Source organism: Sorex araneus, chromosome 10 (assembly GCF_027595985.1).
Source record: "Sorex araneus isolate mSorAra2 chromosome 10, mSorAra2.pri, whole genome shotgun sequence".
In the NCBI taxonomy this organism is placed as follows: domain Eukaryota; kingdom Metazoa; phylum Chordata; class Mammalia; order Eulipotyphla; family Soricidae; genus Sorex; species Sorex araneus.
Window position 1 is genome coordinate 42,048,492 of NC_073311.1, and position 24,830 is coordinate 42,073,321.

The 24,830-nt window shown below is 42.9% G+C and overlaps 1 protein-coding gene across 2 annotated transcripts in view; it reads left to right on the forward strand.

Moving 5' to 3' along the window:
- Positions 1–506: 506 nt before the first annotated feature.
- SLC17A8 (solute carrier family 17 member 8) overlaps positions 507–24,830 on the forward strand; it is a 53,985-nt gene continuing 29,661 nt past the window's right edge. For both annotated transcript variants that reach the window (XM_055118283.1, XM_055118284.1), the window contains exons 1-2: positions 507–806; positions 18,126–18,378. In XM_055118283.1, coding sequence (XP_054974258.1) covers positions 706–806; positions 18,126–18,378 — 354 coding nt within the window. In that variant the 5' untranslated portion in view covers positions 507–705. The remainder of the gene's footprint in view (positions 807–18,125; positions 18,379–24,830) is intronic.

Consider the following 24,830-nt stretch of genomic DNA (forward strand, 5'->3'; position numbering starts at 1 on the left):
AGCCCCGTCCAGCACCGGATCCGTCCAAGGACACAACCTGCTTGGCAGCAGCTGGGAGCCGGGCCAGCCCTCAGCAAGGCGCAGGAGGCGGCCACGTTTCCTAGCTGCGCCCTGGACACCTGCTCCGGCCGCCAGACCTTACTCAGCCCAGCGGCCAGGGGGGGCAGGTAACGTGCCGGTTACTAGAGCATCACCTGGGGAAGGATCCCCGAGGGAGAGCCGGGGAGGTAGGAGAGGGGGAGGTGGGCAGAGGGGCTGGGGCGGGGCGGGGCGGCAGATGCTGCGGTGGCTCTCAGGACACCCGGTGGGCTGGAGCCCCCTTGAGCTGCTCCAGCTGCAGCCCCAGGGCGGGAGAGAGGCTGCGTCAGCCTGACAGTGGCTGCCTGACACAGATCCACGCGCGCTGCTGAGCTTGCTCGCAAGGGTCTGAGTTCCCAGACCACCCCGCCCTCCCCTTGGCCTCTTTTGTTTCATGTCGTTTTGATTGAGGGGGCGGGAGGGGGGATTGTCTCGTCTTCAAAGACCCGGGCTGGGTTTCATCGCTTCCTTGGTTTTTTCAAGTAGTTCCCTCCCTGCAAACTGACTTCAAGGTGTTCATCCAGGAAAGCCCTCGAGTGTCCCCAAAGCCGCAGAGGAGAAGGGATGACAGTCTCTGAGGCTGATTGCTAACGGCTTGAAGGTGGCCCCCACGGCCCCACACTCAAAATGCCTTTTAAAGCATTTGATACCTTCAAAGAAAAAATCCTGAAACCTGGAAAGGAAGGAGTGAAGAATGTCCTGGGAGATTCGTTGGGGATTTTACGAAGGTAAAGTTTGAATGCAAACTTTGGAGGTTTATTTTGGATTAGCTTCACATTACCAGTGTTTGAGGGACTTTGCTTCATTTATTTAAAGTGTATTTTAATAAGGAGGGTGAGGAGGTTCAGATTAGATGTTTTTTTGGGGAGCCTTTTCCACTTCCAAAAGATCATGCCTGAGGCAGAAAAGATGCATTTAAAAAGTTAGAGGATCGTCTTAGAAAAATATGGAGATGAGTAATGACTTATTGGCCAGAATTAACTCTTGCCAGTCATAGTGATTGTATTTATTATTGTATGTTTGATATTGCATCAGAACAGATTCATGAGATAATAGTTCCTAATAATTCAAAGGTATGAATTAATAAGCATGGTTTATGTTCTGAACTAAAGTGATTTTTAAGAATTTCTTACCTTCTCTTTCACTATAAATGAAAATGAGATATTTGCAAATGGATTTGTTATGTAAATTGTTTGAAAAGGTTCCTCACTGCATGAAACTGACTGGGATTTTGTGTGTGTATGTCCAAACCGGAAAGTAATTTTTTTTAAAAAAAGTAAAATATATTACTCTTGGAGACAAGTATACTATCAGTGAATGAATTGGTGTGACATTTCAATTGGTGATTTCTCTGTGTGTGTGTGTGTGTGTGTGTGAGAGAGAGAGAGAGTGAGAGAGAGAGAGAGAGAGAGAGAGAGAGAGAGAGAGAGAGAGAGATGAGGAGATGACTTGTTAGATTTCAAAAATGGATGTTAAGGCACCTTTTCCATACAAGGTAAAAGCACTTTTCTGTATACTTGATATAAGCAAGTGTGCAACATACTCATGATAATCTTCAAAGAATCAGTCCTGATTCAGTGACTAGAAGTGCCACCTGATGTCACCATTAGTTGTTTTGTCTGTGTTCTCTGAAATGAAAGCACTTAGCAAGTGCTATTTCTAGGTATCCTGAAATATATATTCATTTCCTATGTTTTATACTATAGGAGCTCCTATTAGTGTTGAATTTTCCATGTGTCTCCTTTGGGGGTGGAGGGAATGGGTGTATCTGGCAATGCTCAGGGGCTATTCTCAGCTCAGTGCTCCTGGGGGTTGCTCCCAGGGGTACTCAGGGGAGCATGTGGTTCCAGGGCTTGAACCCAGGGCTCCGTGCATGCAAGCCAAGGGTCTGCCACTGATCCAAACCCCAGCTGCCATGTTTCAACTTTGATGAATTTTCACACTAAGCTTGTTAACTTAGTGCTTAAAAGCAAAAAGCTTTCAATGAATTATGAAGCGATGAAAAGCTAATGCATGGGACAGAATAAATCAGCCTAACTTAGGAAATGAGTACATGGCAATTTCTCGTAAATGTGGCTATTTCTTCCCTTGAGCACCCTCCCCCACTTACCATGGCTGTGCATTTTAACGAAAAATGCAAAAAAGAAGACAGAATAACTAAGCTGACATAATCAAATGATGGCAAAGGAATCTGACAAGGTCAGAAATAAAAAACATATCTTTGCATCAGCGTCATAATTATCACACTGCCTGAGTTTTTTAAACTACTTGACAAAATACACTGTTCCAACCATGTAGAATAGTGTGTATGTGTGTATGTGTGTGTGTGTGTGTGTGTGTGAGTGTATGGATGTGCGTGCACATATGGGGGGGGGGTGGTCAGGTTTGTTTGCTTAGGGTGAGAGAAAAATAGGTGATTTTACCAAATAATTAACAACTTCAACCCAACATGGAACCCTATGTCTAAGACTCGGAAGAGATTGTGCAGAGTGATCTCAGTGGCAAAGTCTCCCACAGCGAAGCTGCATGTGGGGATGAGAGACACTGAATGCACGCTAGCTCATTTCAGTAATGATGGAATAGTTCTAGAGAAAAATGAAGCCCAACTTGAACCTATTCTTTCAGTGTTTCCCAGAGAAAATTTATTGGCAGAGGAAGGAAATAAGACATGACCTGACCAGCAGTACAAGCTGAGCCACTGCATAAAGGATCCTCAAGCAGGGCTTGGAAATCCAGGCTCCTCCAACACCGTTTGTGCCACACACTTGGTGTCCTCTCAAGTCTTCAAGATAATTACACAGAAAGGGACTTGCCCAGATCCTGAACTTTATGCACATTTCCTCCCGGTGTTGATTTTACTCATGTAAAGTCCAATGTAAGGAAAATGGCAAAGCACAGTTTTCTGTTTTGTAGAAGCAGGTAATATTGGGATGTCAGAAACTCTGACTTTGTGATGTAGATAGCAGTGTAAAATCCTGGGTGGCTAATCGTACTTGAAATGGAGAGCATCTTAATGGAGTTCTTGAGATGCTTTTTAATCACAGCAGAGTCCCTGTGGTTAGAGGAGTGGGAAGCCACCAGGGAGCAGATTACAGCCAGGCACTGTTGGCCTTCCTGAAGAATGGCAAAGGAGGGTACAGCAGGGATGTCTCCTGCCCTGCCTGCAGACTGCTGTGCTCCGTCCCTGGCACCCCGCGTGGTTCCCTGAGCTCAGAAGTGATCCCTGAGTGCAGAGCCAGGAACAAGCCCTGAGCACCGCCAGGTGTGGGCCCCAAACAAACAAAACAAAACAGGACGACTGTAAGGAATAAACAAAGCACAGGAACAATGAATCATGGAAATATGTGGTAGGTATCAATACCATTTTAGGATGTTGAATAAAAAGGCGCCCTCACTCAGAGTCCAGTATGGAAATAGATGACCCAGAAGATGCTGGATTTGGAAAAATAATATTCAGAAGTGGATATGAACATTTGCTCAACTTCAATGACAGAGTGTATGTCTGATAATTGCAACAGTAATGACGAACAGTAAGTTCTAGCACTATAAACTCACCTGACTCTATAACTAGCTCTGGGGAGGTGGGGACTACTATTGCCACGGTTTTGCAGAGGATGAAATGGGAACAGAGAGAGGTTCAGTAAGTGGCTCAAGGCCACATGGCTTAAAAGTGGTCCTACCAGATTTCTAGGCCCATGTTCTGTGACCATCAGTCTTAGTTATTTGGCCATCCTAGGTATCTTTCTTTGCTTTGATATTTAACCACTCAGGTTCATAAACCATCCATCCATTTAGGCACTGGGGTTACTTGTGAGAGACAGAGTAATGAATCTGATGTCACCCTTGGATCTCTGGATCTGATGCCAGGTGTAGGATTTCTCCTCATTGGAGTGTCATTGAAGACTTTCCCCAAAGGAGCTAGAGTGGAGGTGGGCCTCTTAATTGTTTCTATCTTTCTTTCAAAACTACTATGTAAGAGTGACGTTCTCAGCATTTCAGTGGTTGCATTTTGAAAGAGGGGTCTCCTAAGCGGTGCTCAGGGGGTCTGGGGCATCTCCATCCTGGCCAACCTGGCTGGTGGCTTCAAGCAAGGGCTAGAGGATGTGATGCCTTGGGCCCTGTAGTTCTAGGGACCACCTGGGCAATTGCTGGGGTCCCCAGTGCTAAAACTGATGCTGGAGGGGCAAGTGGTGCTGGTTGAACCCAGGCCTGGTGCATGGACAGGGCAGTGGTGGCTTTTCGAACTTGTGGACCAGATACCAGATGAGATCTTCTGGCCCTGTCCACAGAGGCCAGTGTGAGATTGTGCTCCAGGAAGAGGGAGCCAGGCTCTGAGTTCCTTTCTGCCTGCACAACCTCATGCAACTTGATTCTCTCCTTGAAACTAGAGCCACTCTGTGAAGAGAAAGTCCGACCACTGCTCTCCCCCCATTCTAATTCACGGTGCTTTCTCCCCATCATGCAGAGGAAATTTTTTTTTTAAATTTTATTTTATTGATTCACCGTGAGATATAGTTATAAGCTTTCATGTTTGAGTTACAATCACACAATGATCAAACACCCATCCCTCCACCAGTGCACATTCCCCACCACCAATATCCCCAATTTACCCCCACCTTTCCCACCCTCCCCTGCCTCCATGGCAGACAATATTCCCCATACTCTCTCTCTACTTTTGGGCATTATGGTTTGCAATGCAGATACTGAGAGGTTATCATGTTTGGTCCTTTATCTGCTTTCGGCACACAACTCCCATCCCTACTGATTCCTCCAACCCTCACTTTCTTAGCGACCCCTTCTCTATTCTAGTTGCCTTCTCCCTGTCTGCTCATGAGGCAGGCTTCCAACTTTGGAGCAATGCTCTTTCTCTGGGAGACGTTTGCCATCACCCATGACAGAGAAAGTTCACCTTGCTCACTCCTCACCCACACACTCCCTATCCACCTTTTCTACTTTCCTTCACTCCACCTCTGCCTGAGGTAGGGCTCCCTAAATGCAGAGCCTGAGGAAGGGATTGGGTGTCCTAGGATGCTTCCTTGCCAGGAAGTTCTTTCTTTTATGCAGGAGTCCATTTTGTGGGCAGGGGGAAACACTGAGCAGTGAACAACTCAGCATGGGAGTGTACTGGCCTGGGAGAAAGCACATGGGGGATAGGGTGGGAGGGGAGGGGAATATGGAGCCCACCCTTCCACTCAAACACAGCCCCATCTAAGAGCCTCTCATGACCTTTGCCCCTTTGAATTATAGCTTCCCCTAGGCTCCAAGTCAGGCTTCTTGATCTTTAAGAGAAGAATTGGTGAACAGGGCAGGAGAGATAGGAGACAGGTCAAGGCCCTGTAGGAAGCCAACCAGGATTCGATCCCCAATACCACATACAGTCCCCTGAGCAGAGAGCTAGGAGCAAATCCAGAGCACCAACGGATGTGACCCCAAAACAAAAACAGCAACAAAATTGTGGGACAAGCCTCAGCACCCAAAGCTCCCCCACCCCTACCCATCCCCCATCTCCACCAGTTTCTTTCTTTCTTTCTTTCTTTCTTTCTTTCTTTCTTTCTTTCTTTCTTTCTTTCTTTCTTTCTTTCTTTCTTTCTTTCTTTCTTTCTTTCTTTCTTTCTTTCTTTCTTTCTTTCTTTCTTTCTTTCTCTCTCTCTCTCTCTCTCTCTCTCTCTCTCTCTCTCTTTCTTTCTTTCTTTCTTTCTTTCTTTCTTTCTTTCTTTCTTTCTTTCTTTCTTTCTTTCTTTCTTTCTTTCTTTCTTTCTTTCTTTCTTTCTTTCTTTCTTTCTTTCTTTCTTTGCTTTTTGGGTCACACCCGGCGATGCACAGGGGTTACTCCTGGCTTTGCACTCAGGAATTACTCCTGGCGGTGCTTGGGGGACCATATGGGATGCTGGGAATTGAACCCGGGTATGCTACATGCAAGGCAAACGCCCTACCCACTGTGCTATAACTCCAGCCCCTCCACCAGTTTCTTGTGTTGGCTGGTCTACCAACACAAGACCAGCTGGGGCCTTAGCCCCAGCCCCCACCCCTATGTGGCTGGTATCCCCACCCCCAGGTTAGCATACCCTCACCAGGTCAGGGTCTCTGGATTTGAGCTAAACTAGCCAAGGCAGGATCAGATGCCCAGCAGGACCCGGGTGCTAGGTTTATGTCCTGCTTCTGAGATAAAGCCACAAGTCTGAGCTCATGGGGGGCCTGGCTCAGGGACTCATCACTATGGGGACCCCAGGATTTCCCGTTCTGTCTTGGCTTGCAGTCTCCAATGTGACTGGACAGTTAGTCACTTAATATTTGGAGGATATATTGTATATTTTTATGGCTTTAGTTGTTTTGGGATCTTTCATCAAGAGCTAAAACAAGTAGGTTGGGATGTGGCTCAGTGGTAGAATACTTGCCTTGCATATGTTGCCTTGGATTTGATCCCCACTACTACTAATACTACAAAAAAAAGCACAAAACAAAAATTTTTATTGAAGAGCATGATCAACATTTGCAGAATATCATGAATTTTTATATTACCAATAGCACATATCAATAGTTAAGTTAAGGTAATAAATGAGAGCTAATCCTCACCAATCCTGACCTAGTATAACAAACATGTGAAGTGGAAATAGGCTTCTGAAGATAGAAGAGGGATAGCAATAGGCCTATAATTTAGGTTAATTTGACAACAAGTAAAAGGATCCAAGGTGGAGGGGGAGAACAAGGAAGAACAAACTGTGACCTGAGTTGTTTTCACCTCAAGGAAATATGAATGATAAAAGGGAATGATGCTGGGTTAGACCATGACCTGACTTTGCTGGGAATCCATCTTTAGTATCTTATTTAAAGGGATACCTAGGCCTCCACAGGGGGTTGCTTGGGGCCTCCAGAGCTGTACCTACAGATGCTTGGGAGATCCACATGCAAGGCATGAACCCTAACCCCTGTATTGTCTCCAAGCCCCCATCCAACATTTTTATCAGGATCTCAGTCTTGGTACAGCAGACCTCCTGGGCTCTGGTCCCACCTTCTCCACAAGGCTACAGCTTTCAAAGTGAGCCTTTCTTGTTTTAGATTTATAGAATCATTTTAGATTTACAGAAAACTTACAGAGGTACTACAGAGGTTATTCTAGATACTTCTGCTCCTATTCTGCTGTCAGCATCTTCTGTTACAAGGGTGCCCTTGTCAAAATGGAGACAGCAACATTGGTACATTACTAATTAACTCTACACAGCATTAACATTTTACTAGTTTTTCCATTCATGCCCTTTTCCCCATTCTGGGATGCAGGATACCACAGTGAGCTCAGTTAACACGTCTCCTCGGTCGCTTCTGATCTGTGGCTGTTTCTCAGCATTTTCTTTGTTTTACTGAGTTGTTGGAAATGAGTGAGGCCATATTTAGCCAAAGAAAATGTAGACCTAATTATTCCAGGTCTTCAGAGTTTTTGAAATAAGCCAGAAACCTGTATGTGGTTTTTCATTTGTTTGCTTTGCCCAGTCTCTTGATTTTGAAATGCTGGTCATGAATCCAAATTCTTAGAAACCCAAGCCCATATTGTTCACGTACATCACCTCATACAAGCACAGATGTCTCTGGGTCACAGGTGACAACAGTGAATTGTCACTGTAGCTTTGGCTCTGGAGATAAATTCACTGGAACGAAGTTGTTTTCTTTCTAAGCTGTTCATCTGTCCATTCTTTGACTAGGTAAAAAGTGTTTTCTCTCTACTTGATATTGCCACAGGGATGGGCAAAGTTACCATGAAGAAAACAGATGCAGTAAAGCCTCACCTGTCTAAACCCATGACATTCTTCTGGGTGATGAGTATGTGCGCCTGATCTTATGGGTCTCATGGAGGAGGCAAACATTAATTCAAAGTTTAAAGCTGTGCACAAACTGTGCACAAATCCAAAGACTGTCAAAGTACCACAATCCTTTCTAATCTGATCCACTGAGGCAACACTGGTGTGATCCTATTTCCAAAACCCACACAAGCTCTTAATGTCTTCCCTTTCTTATTTGAATTAAAAATCACTGTATCACTGTATCATTGTCATCCCATTGTTCGTTGATTTACTTGAGCGGGCATCAGTAACATCTCTATTCCTCCCAGCTCTGAGATTTTAGCAGCCTCTCCTTACTCGTCTTTCCCAACGATTGGAGCCTCTTTCAGGGTTAGGGGAATGAGACCTATAGTTACTGTTTTTGCCATATTGAATATACCATGGTCAGCTTGCCAGTCTCTGCCCATGCTGGCGGGATACTCTCGATAGCTTGCTGGGCTCTTCATCTGAACTCTTACAAATATGGTGTGGTAATTATGGAAAATGGGTAGAAAGTGTCTTATAATGTGTCATGTGGCCACAAAGTGGCTGCGTGGTCCAGAAAGCAGCCTGAAGCATGGCGGCGGTTGGGTAGTGGAGATCTTCTGCCAGGCCTGGGTCCTTAGGGCGGGGAGGGTTCTCATCCTCCCCCTCTGGGATGCCCCGAGTGAAAACAGCCTGAGGCAGAGTCAGAATTAGAAATATTTTAAAAAATATCTTAAAGTCTTCCAGAATTTGCTGTTGGCAGCAGAAATTTTTTTTTTTTTGCTTTTTTTGGGTCACACCCGGCAATGCACAGGGGTTACTCCTGGCTCTGCACTCAGGAACTACTCCTGGCGGTGCTCAGGGGACCATATGGGATGCTGGGAATCGAACCCGGGTCGGCCACGTGCAAGGCAAACGCTCTACCCACTGTGCTATTGCTCCAGCCCCTGGCAGCAGAAATTTCAAACAGCAGAGCTGCTAGATTGAAATGGCAGTAGGATCGTGCTTGGTGTGTGTGGTGGCGCTAGATTAAACTCTAAACGTTACACTGCCAAGGCAGGTGTGCTAAGTGGTGCTCCCAGCAACTCTCAGCCAACTCGGCTGGAGTATCTACGGGAAGGTCCAAGAATGTGGTGCTACTCAGGGCCTGTAGTGCCAGGGAAGGCCCGAGCCACCCTGGCAGTGCTGAAGGGCTTCCAGGGGTCCACTTAATGATGCTCGGGAGACCAAGTGGTGCCACAAGTGGAACCAGTATTGGCAGAACAAGGTTTTTATTTATTTATTTGTTCTTAATAGTACACAGATTCTTTAATTATGCTGAGATTGATTAGATGACTTTCAATTGCTATATCACTTTCATAGCTCACACTTCCCATGAGCACCACTAAAAAAGAGGTTAGCTTTAAAAAAATAAAACTCATAAAATGGGATTTTTCCATCTGAGAGAGACTTAATGGTTAATTTTATTAATTCTCTAAATTGGTGGGTTAGCCCTCACTTTTAAAAAATTGAATCACTGTGAGATACACAGTTACAAAGTTAGGCACAAGGTTTTATTTTTTAAGACTTTTTAATGGAATAACTGTGAGATAAACCCTTACAAATCTGTTCATAATGAAGTTTCAGTCATATAGTGTTCCAATGCCCATCCCTCCACCAGCGTACACTTCCAGCACCAGGGCCTCCCAGTTTCCCTCCCTCCCAGTTTCCCTCCCATCACCCCCTACCCCTCCAGCCTGCCTCTATAGCAGGCAATTTTCTTCTCTCTCTCTCTCTCTCTCTCTCATCTAATTGCTGACCACTGTTGTAATAGGTCCAATGCTAAAAATATACCACTATATAAATTACTTTGGAGTCAGGGTCCTTGTCAAGACTGCACTATGTTGGATGAGACTTGGACCCTAACTCGAGCTAGCAATGGCTTGGGCTACTAATAAACTTCCCTTGCTTTTGCATTATCATATGTAGACTTGGTCCCTCTGCAATTGGGGATCTGAAATTTGGGCACAACACTGAAAGAGGTGATTTGGGGTTAGGTCACCCAGAGGATATTTTCCTTTTTATTGTTAGCTTTCTGGTGAGCTTGTCAGTCTATCTCTCAGGTGCCTGGGACTGAATCCAGGCATCTGGATTGAATGCCTGGATTCAGTCTCATCTATGCAAGGCGAGTGCTCTGCCACTGACTTATATCCCCAGCCTCAGGCTCTTTTTAACACTGTTAACTAAGCTGTTTCAAATTTGTGCTTTTGAGTTTATGAATTGTCCCAGTGGTGTTTGGAGATCAGGCAGTACCAGGCTTAGAACTCAGAGCTCCCTCATGCAAGCTTGAGCTTCAGCCCTTTGTGCCATTTCCCCAACTCTCATCAGTCAGTTTTCCTTCCCTTCCACCTTCCCAGACTATGGCATCTTCCCTGTGAGAATACTCTAGATGTGGCACTGCACACACCCAGGATGCATGTGCATGCTCATCAGGTCCTCTAAGATGCTTACAGGGACAGGAAGCCTGGACACTCAGAGAAGGCTTCATTCCCACCTCTTCCTAGTCTGCACTCTGTGTGGTCTTGGCCAATCCACTCAATGTTTGAACTGCACTGGCATTCTCTATCACATAGAAATTATAAGTTTCTTATGTGTCATGTAGCTGCTCTTTTTTTAATGGTTAAGTTTACTGCACACTTCAAATAGAGGGGTCCAGGTTCCTGCCCAACATCCAGACTTCTCCTTTACCCACGTAAGATGTCCCCTGTTCTGTCTTACAATGCCCTGTTCAGTGCATGACTTTCTAAGTCCTGTCCCTCGCCATCCACTCTCCAGGTCTTATCCATACACGTTTTGATCCTATGTACTCGTTTTTAGTCTGAAATCATGTCACTGGGCCTCTCTTGGATTATATCACAATGGTTACCTGATGTCTCAGCTTTCTTTAGTGTCCGGAAATGGCCACATGTGTGTTCTGTACCTATTGCTTGGCCTCTCTCAACTATACCCCAGTGGCTCCTGTAATCTTGTCCAGGCTTTCCTGGTGTCTGGTCACGGCCCCAGTGTCTGTGGGCGAGACTCCTGTGCTCTGTGTTTGACACTGTACTCCAGCTATACCAGCTTTCTTGATCTCCAACTTATGGCTGTGTGTTTGTGGGTGAGACTCCTGTGCTCCAATTGGGCCTATGAGCCCTGTCTGTCTTCCGCCATCTGTCCAGGCATGCAGGCCCTATCTGATCCTGCAGTCCATCTGGACATAGGAGAGTACTCAAGGAGAGAGGATACATAACTGTTCTACCCACTGAATAAGACCATTATATAAAAGTGTGGAGAGAGGGGAAGGCAGAGTCAAATTTGCTTCATGAAAGTATTTGTGTAGTTCTTACATATTATCCCTGTTTGATCTAAAAATAATACTATTATCATAATTGGTCTGTAGTATAACATCAAGTTTTACTGCTGTTCAAATTATACAAATTCTGATGCCAGAAATTCATGAAGAGTACTGCAGCTGCCTATTATAAACAGTTCCATGATCTTAATGACTCTTAGACATTGGTGTAATCATCATCATCATCATCATCCTGTTGATAGTCGAATTTCTTGAGCAGTCTCAGTTAGGTCTCCATTCGTCCTAGCCCTGAGATTTTATTTTATTTTTTAATTAAAAATTTTTTATTAATTTAATTTTTTATTAGTGAATCACTGTGAGATAAAGTTACAGACTTAGAAGTTTTTATGCTTACATTTCAGTCATACAATGATCAAGTACCCATCCCTTCACCAGTGCCCATTTTCCACCACCAATGGTCCCTGAATCTCTCCCACCACCCCAACCCTGTCCCTTCACCCCACCCCACCTCTGTGGCATGGCATTCCCTTTTGCTCTCTCTCTCTCTCTCTCTCTCTCTCTCTCTCTCTCTCTCGGGTGTTGTGGTTTGCTACAGAGGTATTAAGTAGGCATCATGTTCAGTCTATAGTCTATTTTCAGCCTGTATCTCCATCCCTAGTGGGCCCACCTAGCACCCTTTGCTTGATGACCCCTTCTCTATCAGAGCTGCTTCTTCACCCAGCATGTGAGGCCAGCTTCCAAGCTGTGGAGTAATCCTCCTGCTACTTATCTCCACTATTCTTGGGTGTTAGTCTCCCATTCTGTTACTTTATATTCCACAAGTGAGTGCAATCTTTATGTCTGTCCCTCTCTTTCTGACTCATTTCACTTAACATGATAATTTCCATGTTGATGCACGTATATGCAAATTTCATGACTTCATCTTTTCTAACAGCTGCATAGTATTCCACTGTGTAGATGTACCAAAGTTTCTTTAACCAGTCATCTGTTCTCGGGCTCTTGTTTTTTTTCTAGATTCTGGCTGTTGTGAACAGTGCTGCAATGAACATATAGGTGCATTTACTATACATTTTTGCATCTCTGGGATATATTCCCAGAAGTGGTATTGCTGGGTCAAATGGGAGCTCAATTTCTATTTTTTTGAGAAGCGTCCATACTGTTTCCAAAAGGACTTAACCAGTCAGCATTCCCACCAGCAGTGAAGGAGAGTGCCTTTCTCCCCACATCCGTGTCAACACCGGTTGCTTTTGTTCTTTTGGAATTGTAGCCCTGAGATTTTAGAAGCCTCTCTTTATTTGTTCTTTCCATTGGTGCTGCATTGGAGGCTCTTTCAGGGTCAGGGGAATGAGACCAATCATTGGAATGAGACATTGGTATAAAGGGCAAATACAGAATATTAGTTCCAGATCAAATATATATATTAGAGAATAAATAAGATCACAGGATGACTTCAAGATTTTTTGCTATTAGTTTTTTTTTTTTGTGTGTGTGTGTGTGTGTGTTTTAGGACCACATATTGTTCTCTGAGCCCCACCAGAAGCTCTGAGTACAGAGCCAGGAATAAGCCCTGAGTACTGTCAGATGAGGTTCAAAAATTTTTAAAAAGATGGCTTTTGTTTTGTTTTGGGGTCACATCTGGAAATACTGGCACTAAGAATTAGATTTGGGGCCCCTGCCAGCTTGTGCTCTGTTCTTTGACATCCTCACGACTATTCTTGTTTAAAATTTTAAGATGGAAGTAATAGGAGCATATTTGTAGATAATAAAAATGATCTAGTGGGAAGGAGAAAGTCTGAATTTGATGAAATACCCATCTTTAGAACAATGTAGTTGAGAAGAAGAGATCTAGTGCTATGGAGAGGTTGGCTTTGATTACGTGCATGGAAAATTATAAAAGAAAAGGCAAACAGCATTAGCAGGAATGCAGGTCAGTTGATCAGTCCATTTGGAGATGGTATATCTTCTCTTCTGATGACGTCATTGAATAAGTCTGTACTCTGAGCCCAACTTGACATTGAAGTCTCCTTACCCTACCTCCCACCACAGGCTTGATTTCCAAGCTTGTCTGGGGACCAAAGAGATACTACAGGGGGTAAATATCCCCCAATCCAGCCAGGAGTGAGCCCTGAGCATGCCTTGTATGGCCCATAGTTAACCAACCAAACAAACAAACAAACAAAACAAATGCTGTCTTATCCAGTGACTATTGCTGCTTGTGTATGTGTCTTTCTTCCTATGAACAGTTGGTCAACTTGTTCCTGTTTCAGTCTGTTCTATTAACCATTGTATTTGTTACTATTTAACAAAATATGCTTGAAAACTGATTGGGTTTCCTTACTTTAAAAAAAAATTTTTTTTATTGAATCACCATGAGAAAAGTTACAGGTTTAAATTTCAGTCATACAATGTGATCAAACACCCATCCCTTCACCAGTGCACATGTTCCACCACCAAAAACTCCAGCATACCTCCCACCCCCACCCCCCTCACCTGTGTGGCTGATGATTTTCACTTTACTTTCTCTTTACTTTGATTACATTCAATATTACAACAGAAAACTCACCATTATTAATTGGAATTCCGCCCCCCCCCCAATCAGACATGCTGAAAAGGTCTAATTTGATAATTTGTTTTCCATTACTGAGAACGAAGAGCATATGAGGTCCTGTGGCCGCTTTTGTGGCTGCATGGTTTTTGATTACTGGTATTTTAGTAATTAAATCCAGAGAAATTTATGCCAGAAGTCTTGTCACTGCAAGCTCATACCTCTACTTATTGGGCTCCATAGGATGGTGGTCGCCATGCCGCTGGGAAAGGAAAGGCTGAGAGAGAAAAACCTTCCCCCTCCATCTCCCTCCTGCCCTGGACTAGAGGCATTTCTGCAAGAAGTTGCTGGGTCGCAAAAGTAGTCATTAGGCCTCGGGATCATGATCTTTTAGGAGCCGAGGAGCCGTTCATGTGCAGCCGCTCTCGGGGTCTTGGTCTGGGCAGAGAGCCTGGGTTTCCTTACTTTTTTACCTAAGACTTGGACCATTACTTCTTCAGTAAGCCTACATGTGTGAGAGGGAAAACATCTCCTCTTACAAAGTAAATTGGCACCAATTTACTTTGCTTTAAGGAAAAGAATGAATTTACTGTTAACAGACAGATCTTAAACTGAAATTATAGAAGTTAATGGAAAAATCCTACCATCTGGATAAAAGGTGCTAGGGAACTACCCCCTTTGAAGAACCATCTTAGAAGAATGTATACACAACAAACTGGATGTATGTTACAAAAAATGCTCTTCCTTCCTTCTAGTTTAAAGACTTAGAAAAAGAAGAAGAAAGAAAATGATCTGATTATGGGTTACTTTTCTATTGTTTACCTTTGTAGTCAGCTTCCAATGTCACTAAAATGAAGGTCATACAAACTGGATGAAGTTTTTCAGGACAAAACTCAGTAACGTGGTTTTAGGTTAGGGACATAAACTCTATATTTTCCTCCCCCATCAGAAAACTTAGTTTCCTTGAGAAAGCAAGATAACATTATCTACCACATTGTTGTAAATATTTTAATGACTACACACTTACGAAAATTCAGCACAATATCTATTATATCAGTAATGTTGGCTACTAAAACTAATTATTAATTTCAGTAATAACATTTGTGGGTCTTTTTTGGGGGAAGATAATTATGCCTACCATTATGTATCCCAAATATATTTGTTTCTACTTTTAAATATAAATATATATTTTTAAACTGAGTCACCATGCGATAGATAAGATACACAGTTACAAAGGTGTTCACAATTGAGTTTCAGTCATACAATGCTCCAACACCCATTCATTCACCTGTGTAAATTTCCTGTCACCACAATCACCAGTTTCTCTATTCTCTCCCACCCCCAGCCTACCTCTATAGCAGTACTTTTCTTCTCTTTCTTTCTCTCTTTCTCTCTCTCTCTCCTTCTCATGTACACACACACACTTTCTCTTCCTTTTAGGCACTGAGGTTTGCAATACTGTTACTGGAAGGGTGTCATGCACAACATTTTATCTCCTTTCATCATCCAGTTCTTATCCAGAGTGAAAATTTCCAACTATCATTATCACAGTGGTCCCTTCTTTGTCTTAACTGCTCTTTCCTGCCCCCTTCCCCCCTCCACACTTGTGGCAAGATTCCTACCATGGACCAGTTCTCCTGGCCCTCATTTCTATTGTCTTTGGGTATTATTCTCATACTGTGTTTTTTTTATATTCCACAATTGAGTTATCATTCTATGTCTGTCCCTTTCCCCCTGATTCATTGCATGATACTCTTCATGTCCATCCATGTATAAGCAAATTTCATGACTTCATTTTTTCTAACAGCTGCATAGTATTCCATTATGTAGATATACTTTTTTTTTCCTTTTGGGTTACACCCGTGTTGCACGGGAATTATTCCTGGCTCATGCACTCAGGAATTACTCCTGGTGGTGCTTGGGGGACCACATGGGATGTTGGGAATTGAACCCTGGTTGGCCGCGTGCAAGGCAAATGCCCTACCATCTGTGCTATCACTCCAGCCCCGATGTACCATTATTTCTTTATCCACTCATCTGTCCTCAGCACTAGGATTGTTTCTAGGAACTGGCTATCATGAATAGTGCTACAGTGAACATAGGAGTGCAGATAAACTTTCTGTCTTGTGTTTTTGGGCCCCTAGGGTATATTCCCAGGAGCGATAGATATAGCTGGGTCATATGGAAGCTCAATTTCTCGTTTTATTTTTTTAATTTAATTTTTTTTAAATTTCTAGTTTTTTTGAGGGATACCCATATTGTTTTCCAAAAATGGCTGAACCAGTCAGCATTCCTACCAACAATGAATTAGAGTCCCCTTTTCCATGTATCTGCACCAGCACTGGTTCTTATGGTTATTCTTATTTTTGATATGTGCCAGTCTCTGTGGCATGAGATGATATCTCAATGTTGTTTTTATTTGCATTTCCCTGATGATTAGTGATGCGAAGCATTTTTTTATGTGCCTTTTGGCCATTTGTGTTTCTTCTTTGAGTAAATATTCATTTCTTCTCTCAATTTTTTGATGTGACTGGATGTCTTTTTTGTGTAAAGTTCTACCAGTGGTTTATGTATCTCTGATATTGATCTCTTATCAGATGGGTGTTGGGTAAATAATTTTTCCCATTCCATGTGGCTGTCTTTGTTTGCATCCTGGTATTTCTTTGAGGTGCAGAAGTTTATTCTAGTCCCATTTATTTTATCTTTGCTTTCACTTGCTTGGTCAGTGGTGTTTTATCCTTAAATATGCCTTTACCTTCAATGTCATGAAACGTTCTGCCTATGTTTACATTTATGTTTCTTATGGATTCAGATCTGATATCAAACTCTTTAATCCATTTTTGATTTGACTTTAGTGCATGGTGTTAACAACAGGTCTCTGTTCATTTTTTTTACCTTGAAACTGACAAGTTTTCCCAGAACCACTTGTTGAAGAGGATTTCCTTGCTCCATTTCATTATTTTTTTCCTTTATCAAAGATTAACTGATCATATACCTGAGATATTCAACTCAGGACATTGATATGAGGTATTCCAATATCATGCTGTTTTGATTAATTTAACTTTGTAGTTACAGTTTGAAGTTGGGGAAAGTAATGCCTTTTATCTTCTTTTTTTTGGCATGGGTATTCTTTTTTTTTTTTTTTTTGCTTTTTGGGTCACACCCAGCAATGCTCAGGGGTTACTCCTGGCTTTGCACTCAGGAATTACTCCTGACGGTGCTTGGGGGACCATATGGGATGCCGGGGATCGAACCCGGGTCGGCCTCGTGCAAGGCAAACGCCCTACCCGCTGTGCTATCGCTCCAGCTCCTGGCATGGGTATTCTTATATAGACTACATTGAAATCTGTACAGTGATATGGAGAGCATTGCCATTTTAATTTTAATCCTTCCAATCCATGAGCAGGAGATGTATCTTCATTTCCTTGTGTCCTCTTTTATTTCTTGAAATAGTGTTCTGTAGTTTTCTTTATATAGGTCTTTCACCTCTTTAGTTAAGCTGCTTCCAGGATACTTGGCTCAGAGCCACTATTGTAAACACGATTTTTAAAAATAAATCTCTTTGCAAGGATTTATCTCACAGTGATTCAATAAAAAAGTTAAAATAACTCTTTGTTCTCTTTTATTATTTGCAAATAGGAAAAACACACATTTTTTTGTCTTAAAAAATTAAGGCACTGGATAATATCCACTGTTATTGGCGGTCACTCCTGGCTCTGTGCTCTGGGATAGTTCCTGGTGGTGCTCAGGGATCAAACTGTAGTTACATGCAAGCAACTTTCTTAATCCCTCTATGATCTATTGGGCCTTGTTTTCACTCTTTTTAAAGATTATTTTTGGGGTGTGAGGTTTAAGTCAGATTTAGTGGTGCTCAGAGCTTACTCCTAGCTCTCTGTTCAGAGATCACTCCTGGAGGTGCTGGGGATCAAACCAGGGCCTTTTGTGAACAAGAAAATCACCTTACCCTCCCCCCCCTTTTTTTTTAAATCTCTAAGTCATACTTTGACTCTTTATATACATGCATTAGTCAGTCATTTCGTATTTGTCTTTGGTCTTTTCATTTGTTCACCTAAGCTACCCCTTCAATCCCAATTAGTCTTCAATTCCAATCAATCACCAACGGCAAGATTCTACCTCTCTTTTAGCTGATTTGTTCATAGTATTCATCTACCGTGTCTTATTTTCCACTTCTCCATCCCTGGGCACATGGCTACATCAACCTCTTGGCTTATACTAACAACCTTTAGAAAGGCAGATGAATTCTGTTTTGATTCTTCTCCGGAAACATGTTTTTGAAAATTTGGTTTTGCCTACTGCGCTTTAACTTCTCTCTAATCCAGATCTTTCCTCTATCCCATTTCTTTCTCCACTGTAGAAAAATCGATGGGACGAATGAGGAAGAAGATAACATCGAGTTGAATGAAGAAGGAAGGCCAGTGCAGGCATCCAGGCAGGGGCCCCCACTCTGCAGCTGCCACTGTTGGGGCATCCCCAAGCGTTACATCATCGCCATCATGAGTGGGCTGGGTTTCTGCATTTCTTTTGGGATTCGGTGCAATCTTGGAGTAGCCATTGTGGAAATGGTCAACAACAGCACTGTATATGTGAATGGAAAACCGGAAATTCAGGTCAGCATGGGTCTGTTGTGGGGACACTTTGCCTATGTGCACAGGCTTTGCTACACGAAGAAAAGCACTGCACTTTGTCCATGTGTCAAAAGAGTAGCCTGACCCTGGTCCTCACTGAGGCAAACAAGTCAGTGATTGAAATTTTATGGCGGGGGGGTTTTGGAGGTGAAGGGCTGTTTGGTGTGAGAGAAGGTGCTTGGGGATTTGTGAGAGGAGACCTTTGTGAGAGGGGACCTTGTTCAGACTTTGAGATCATGAACACCTTTCCAGGAAAAGCGATGGCTGAACCTGAAGGATGAGGAAGCATTTGGCAAAGAGAGTTTGAGCAGGGTTAGGAAGGAGTGATGGGAGAAAAGGCTGTGGGGAACTATGGAAGAGTGAGCAAAAGTGAGAGCACAGAGCTGAGGGCTGATGAAAGAACATTGCCTTTTCTTTGCTTTTGACCTCTTTAATAACCTGTTGAACACTTACCAGCCCCTGTCAAAATTATGCTTAATTGATCGATTTTATTTCATTTTGGGAAATGGTTTGGGCCATACTTGTTTGTGATTGGGGTATAATCATACCTCGGTGCTTGGGGGTCATTTACGACAGTGCTCAGGGAATCACGTGGTGCTGGAGATAAAATCTGGGTCCCCTATATGCAAAACATGCACTCAGTCCATTGAGCTTTCTCTCTGGCTCCAAAATAGAAGGTCTTAAATAGTAGAACTAAAAAAAAATCATGCTATTTTAAAGAAACCAATTAATATACAGATATGGAAAGCTTTAAAAATAAAAGTTGGGATTTAGGAACAAATGGACTACCTTGGAAAGTCAGATGACAAGAAATCTTGTGATGGGTTTAAAATTTGCTTAAATTTTTTTTGGCCATACCCTTTGGTTCTTATGGGGGGTTATTTTGTGGGCTGATCCAGGGACCATGTGGTGGTGAGGATCAAACTCAGGACTCCTGCATGCAAAGGATGTGTTCCAGCTTTTTGCTCTGTTTTCCTGGCCCCCAAATTGCCATAATTTGAAATTTGAAGAATAAACAATAGTTTAAGACAACATCAACAATTGTCATCTGCTGTGAACGGATTTTTAAAAAATTGTTTAATTGAATCACAGTGAGATACAGTTACAAGGCTGTTCATCATTGGGTTTCAGTCATAATGTTCTATCCCATCACCAGTGTACATTTCCCCCACCAAATCCCCCACCAAACCAACGTCCTCAGTTTGCCTCCCAGTACTTCTCTCTCTCTCTCTCTCTCTCTCTCTCTCTCTCTCTCTCTCTCTCTCTCTCTCTCTCTCTCCCCTTTTGGGAATTAATGGTTTTGAAAGGTTGAAAGGTTATCGTGTGTATTCCTTTACCTACTTTTAACACTAAGTTCTTTTTTTTAATAATTTTTAAATTTTTTTTATTGAATCACCATGTGGAAAGTTACAAAGATTTCAGACTTAAGTATCAGTTACACAATGCTCAAACACCCATCCCTTCACCAGTGCACATATTCCACCACCAAGAACCACATTAAACCTTCCCCCCATCCCCCAACAACACTAAATTATTGTCCAGAGTGATAATTTCTAACTATTATTGTCATACTGGCCCCTTCTCCATTCTAACTTCCCTTTGCCCCGCACACACTTGTGGGAAGCTTCCAACAATTGGCAAAGTGTTCCTGACCCCTGTTTTTCTTGGCCTTGGATATTAGTCTCATGTTATTATTATTTTTCATATACCACAAAAAGTGCAATCATTCTATGTCTGTCCCTCTCCTTCTGACTCATTTCTCTCAGCATGATACTCTCCATGTACATTCATTTATAAGCAAATTTCATGACTTAAATTTTCCTAACAGCTTCATAGTATTACATTGTGTAGATGTACTATAGTTTCTTTATCTAGTTGTCTTACAAACAGATTTATAATCTCCTTTAGAGATAGCATGGTGGGTACTGGTGATGGTTTGTTGTCTAGATAGCACAGCGGGTAGGGCATTTGCCTTGCATGTGGCCTACCCGGGTTTGATTCCTCCGTCCCTCTCAGAGAGCCCAGCAAGCTACCGAGAGTATCCCACCTGCACGGCAAAGCCTGGCAAGCTACCTGTGGCATATTCAATATGCCAAAAATGGTAACAAGAAGTCTCACAATGGAGACATTACTGGTGCCCACTTGAGCAAATCCATGAGCAATTGGATGACAATGATGCAGTGATTCAAAATGTCAGGAAATATTACATTTTAATAAAAAGAAAGATCTCCTTTTTTTTCTCATTCAAGTTTACAATTCATAGGATTTCACTGATGGATCCCAGGTTGAGAGGCTGTAGTAAGGGTGTGGGAGTTAGAACCCACTGGTGGAAACACTAGGGTACAGAGAGGCCACTGTGCTTAGCCCAGTGGGCTGTGTGAGGAATTGTGAATGACTCTAGGAGAGAGGCCAGTTAAATTTGTGGTGACTATTCAGTCAAACATCTCCCTAGAAGTTCAGTGAGCTGGGAGTGCAGGCAAAGGCTCCATTCAAAGGCCACTTTAAAAAAATTTTTAAATTTATTTTATTATTTTTTTAATTTTTAAATTTTTTATTGAATCACCACGTGAAAAGTTACAACGCTTTCAGGCTTAAGTCTCAGTCATACATTGATCAAACACCCATCCCTTCACCAGTGCACATGTTCCACCACCAAGAACCCCAATAAACCTCCCATCCCACCCCCACCCCACCCCCCGCCTGAGTGGCTGATGACTTTCACTTTACTTTCTCTTTACTTTGATTACATTCAATATTTCAACAGAAAATTCCCTATTATTATTTGGAATTCCCCCCCCCCCAATCAGACCTGCTGAAAAGCTCGTACCTCTCTTTAGTGGGCATTATAAGATGGTGGTCGCCACGCCGTCACCAGGGAAAGGAAAAACATTTCCTCTCCTGCGTCGGCATGGGACCCGTAGCTTAGTTCACAGTCTAGAGGCATTTCTGCAAGAAGCTGCTGGTGTCAAAGGCCACTTTGTAAGACCGTATTTTGCAAACAAAATAGTGAATAAACAAAACTACACAACAGCCTGTGTGTATGTATATAATGCTTCAGTTAAAAGTTCTCCTAAGGAAGATTGAGAACATGTGTTCTCAGTGTGTAAGAGTATAATATGATCAGGTAGAGTGCTCTCCAAACTCCCCCCTCCCCCCCAAACCCAAAACAAAGGCCACTGTAGTCATAAGCTGGCACACGCTGATGTGCTCTGTATGGCTTTCATGTGTCACTGGCAATGTAAAATCTGGTTTGTCTCTTAAATGAAAGGTGAAAAGGAGTATCAAGATTACAAAGGTATCACGGTGATTCAATTAATAAAAGGAAAGATTCTAAGGGGAAATGAAAATGTATATCCAGTGGATTACCAAATGACATGCTTCACTGAGCTAAAAAACACACACAATGAAGGGTCCAGGTAGAGTTCCCTTTGGCAGAGAGACATCCGAAGGGTTTAAATCAAAGATTCTTCAATAGGTCCCTCGCCTGACAATTCACTGTTCTGTGGACTGCACTGTAGTATAAAGAAGGTACCATACTAAATAAGAACCTTTGCTGGACTGTGTCCTGTGAAAGTCTCCAAGGGGCATAGAGGTAGAGAGTGTCTCCAAGACTTGATTGTAGAATGCTTTTATTCTAACACACTACTTGGACTAGTTCCTGCTAAGAACTGGCTTGGGAAAATTTTATTTCAATGTATTTTAAAAAAAGAAGTCTTGGGCCAGAGAGGTAGTATAGCAGGTTGGGCACTTGTCTTTCATGTAGCTGATGTGGGTTTGATCCCAGGCATCCTATATGGTCCCCTGAGTCCTGGAAGGACTCATTGTTGAGTGTAGACCCAGGAGTAAACCCTGAACACTGTTGAGTGTGGCTCCAAAACAAACAAAGAAAAGGAAGTCTTTAAATAGCCTGGCTATTTTTTTTCACTAAGAATTTTTGTTTTCATTAAGAAATTATTCTGCCTGAGGAAAAGAGCACCCGAGTGATTCTCCAGACTAATTTTTCCCTCCGTAAAGTAAAATTGCTTTATTGAAAGAAATTTACTTAGAGAAATGTGAGGGGAGAGAAAGAGAGTGAGAGAGAATAGTCAAGGGAGAATGCGAGTCTTCTCTGGAAGGGAGAAAGCCAGCAAACTCATCTCTTTTTGGTGAAGGGCAAGCAGCTCTAATAGGATATCCCAGTTGTTCGCTTTTTTCCAGGAGTGGGGGTGGGGGGCTTGTAAGAGTGAGTGGGGGTGTGCTATGCATTTTAAAAATCAAGAGTGGATGGATATTAGCAGGTCTCAGATGGGTATCACATGTATTCTCCCAGCCTTTTGTGAACAGCTAATTAAAACGGGGCTGTTGCAGCTCAGCTCAAAATGAGATGCTGGTTTGCAGTTGTTTGTTGCCGGGAAAGATAGGCTGAGGTCAATAGAGTCTGCTTGATGGCATATGTAAGAGACAGTTTGATAAACCCAAGTAACAATACTGGTGTCCTCTTTCAAGTTTCTATGGTTCTGCTTTCTGGAGTCCAAGAGAAACTGATTAAGATCTCAAACATGTTTTATAGCATTTTCTCAAAAAATAGATGTTTAGTAGTATCTCAGAAGCTTAGCAGAACTCTACCCTATAGCATCCCGGTTATCTCTTGGACAGATAGAACAAAGCTTGGCCTCTCTGCAAGTGTTGTTCAACCTGGCAACAGAGATTCACACATTTTTTTTAAGAGAAGCTCTGAAAGGCTGCTGGTTTTGCCTTTGATTTTTTTTTTTGAGGGGGGTGCAGAGAAACTAGATATTTTGCATTGAGATATTTAAAAATAAATTTCCAGAGAGAGATGGAGAAAGAAAGACAGAGAGAGAGAGAAAGAGAGAGATAGAGATAAGCAGTATGAAATTGAGTGGTTTGGTCTTACAAACATGTGGCAAATATATGGTAGAAAAAAATGGTAGTCTCAGTTGTTATGTAAAGACTCATTTTTCAGGGGCTGGAGTGATAGCACAGCGGGTAGGGCATTTGCCTTGCACACGACCGACCCGGGTTCGATTCCCAGCATCCCATATGGTCCCCTGAGCACCGGCAGGAGTAATTCCTGAATGCAGAGCCAGGAATAACCCCTGTGCATCGCCAGGTGTGACCCAAAAAGAAAAAAAAAAGACTCATTTTTCAGCCTAATGGTGATAAGCTTTGAAATCAGAGTTCTTAGTATTAGAGAAACAACAAATTACTTTTGGAAGGAGGTTAAAAATCCATGCCATGTGAAAATATTTCTCAGCCCCTAATATAGCCGAGGGCTGCGCCAGATGCTGAGGGCATTGGTGAAAACAGGCAAATAGTTATGATAGAAGTGCAGGGGAGTGTGGTGCGGAGTGATAGTACAGTGGGTAGGGCGCTTGCCTTGCATGCAGCCAACCTGGGTTCAGTTTCTGGCACCCCCTAGAGTTCCCCAAGCAGAACTAGGAGTGGTATCTGAGTGCTGAGGGAGGTACTTCTGGCTTTGTGCTCAGGAGTGGCCCCTAGTGGTCCCTAGGGGAACCACATATTGCCAGGAATTTGCACAGGGGTGGGAGGGATTTCTCCTGGTAGTGCTTGGGAGAAAATGTGCAGTGACAGGGATCAAATCAGCTGTATGCAAGGGACCCTAAAGGAATACGGGGACAACTTGGTAAGTTATTAGGATATTGGTGGTGGAAAATGTGCACTGGTGGAGGGATGGGTGTTTGATAATTGTGAGATTGTAACCCAAACATGAAAGCTTGTAACTATCTCATAGTGTTTCAATAAAATTTAAAAAATTTAACAAAAGAAAAGAAAAGAACAAACAAAACAAAACAAAAATATACAAAGAACTTATGTAGGCACCTGCCCTGGCACTCAGCAGGCACTGGGTGCACGTTGACTAAATGAGTGATTGAATACCCAACAAACTGTGACTGGAAAAGGAAGTTGGTAAAAGTTTGGGAAGTATATGTTGACATTTAAGAGCCCCTTTCCACACAGGAACAACTATGCTTTTAAAAGCTACTCACTCATTCTTTCTTCTGGCAATTATTTGCTTGCACTTTCTCTATCCCAGGCATTCATTTGGGGTACTAAGTTTAGAAAGGCAAAAGAACATGGCCGTCACTGTTGAGTGGCTTGCCAGTGCATGTGGGAAATGAACCCGTGTCTGGCGAGCTGAGAACGGTGCACGGAAGGAGACTCGCCCCTGGACACAGAAATTGTAGCGCTTCCTTGGAGGGAGGGACATTTGCAAGGAGTCTGAAAAGAGACTGGTGCTTTGTCTGGGGAAGACAGCTAGGAAAGGGACCTTGTTCCTAGAGAATCACATTTTCAGTGGCCCAAGAACTGTGGGAGGGCATTTAGTTGCCATTATCATCCTAACTGCTACCAAAAGTCGCTGAGGTTGCACATGAAAGAAGTTGACATTTATATTTCAGGCAGTATTTCTATGT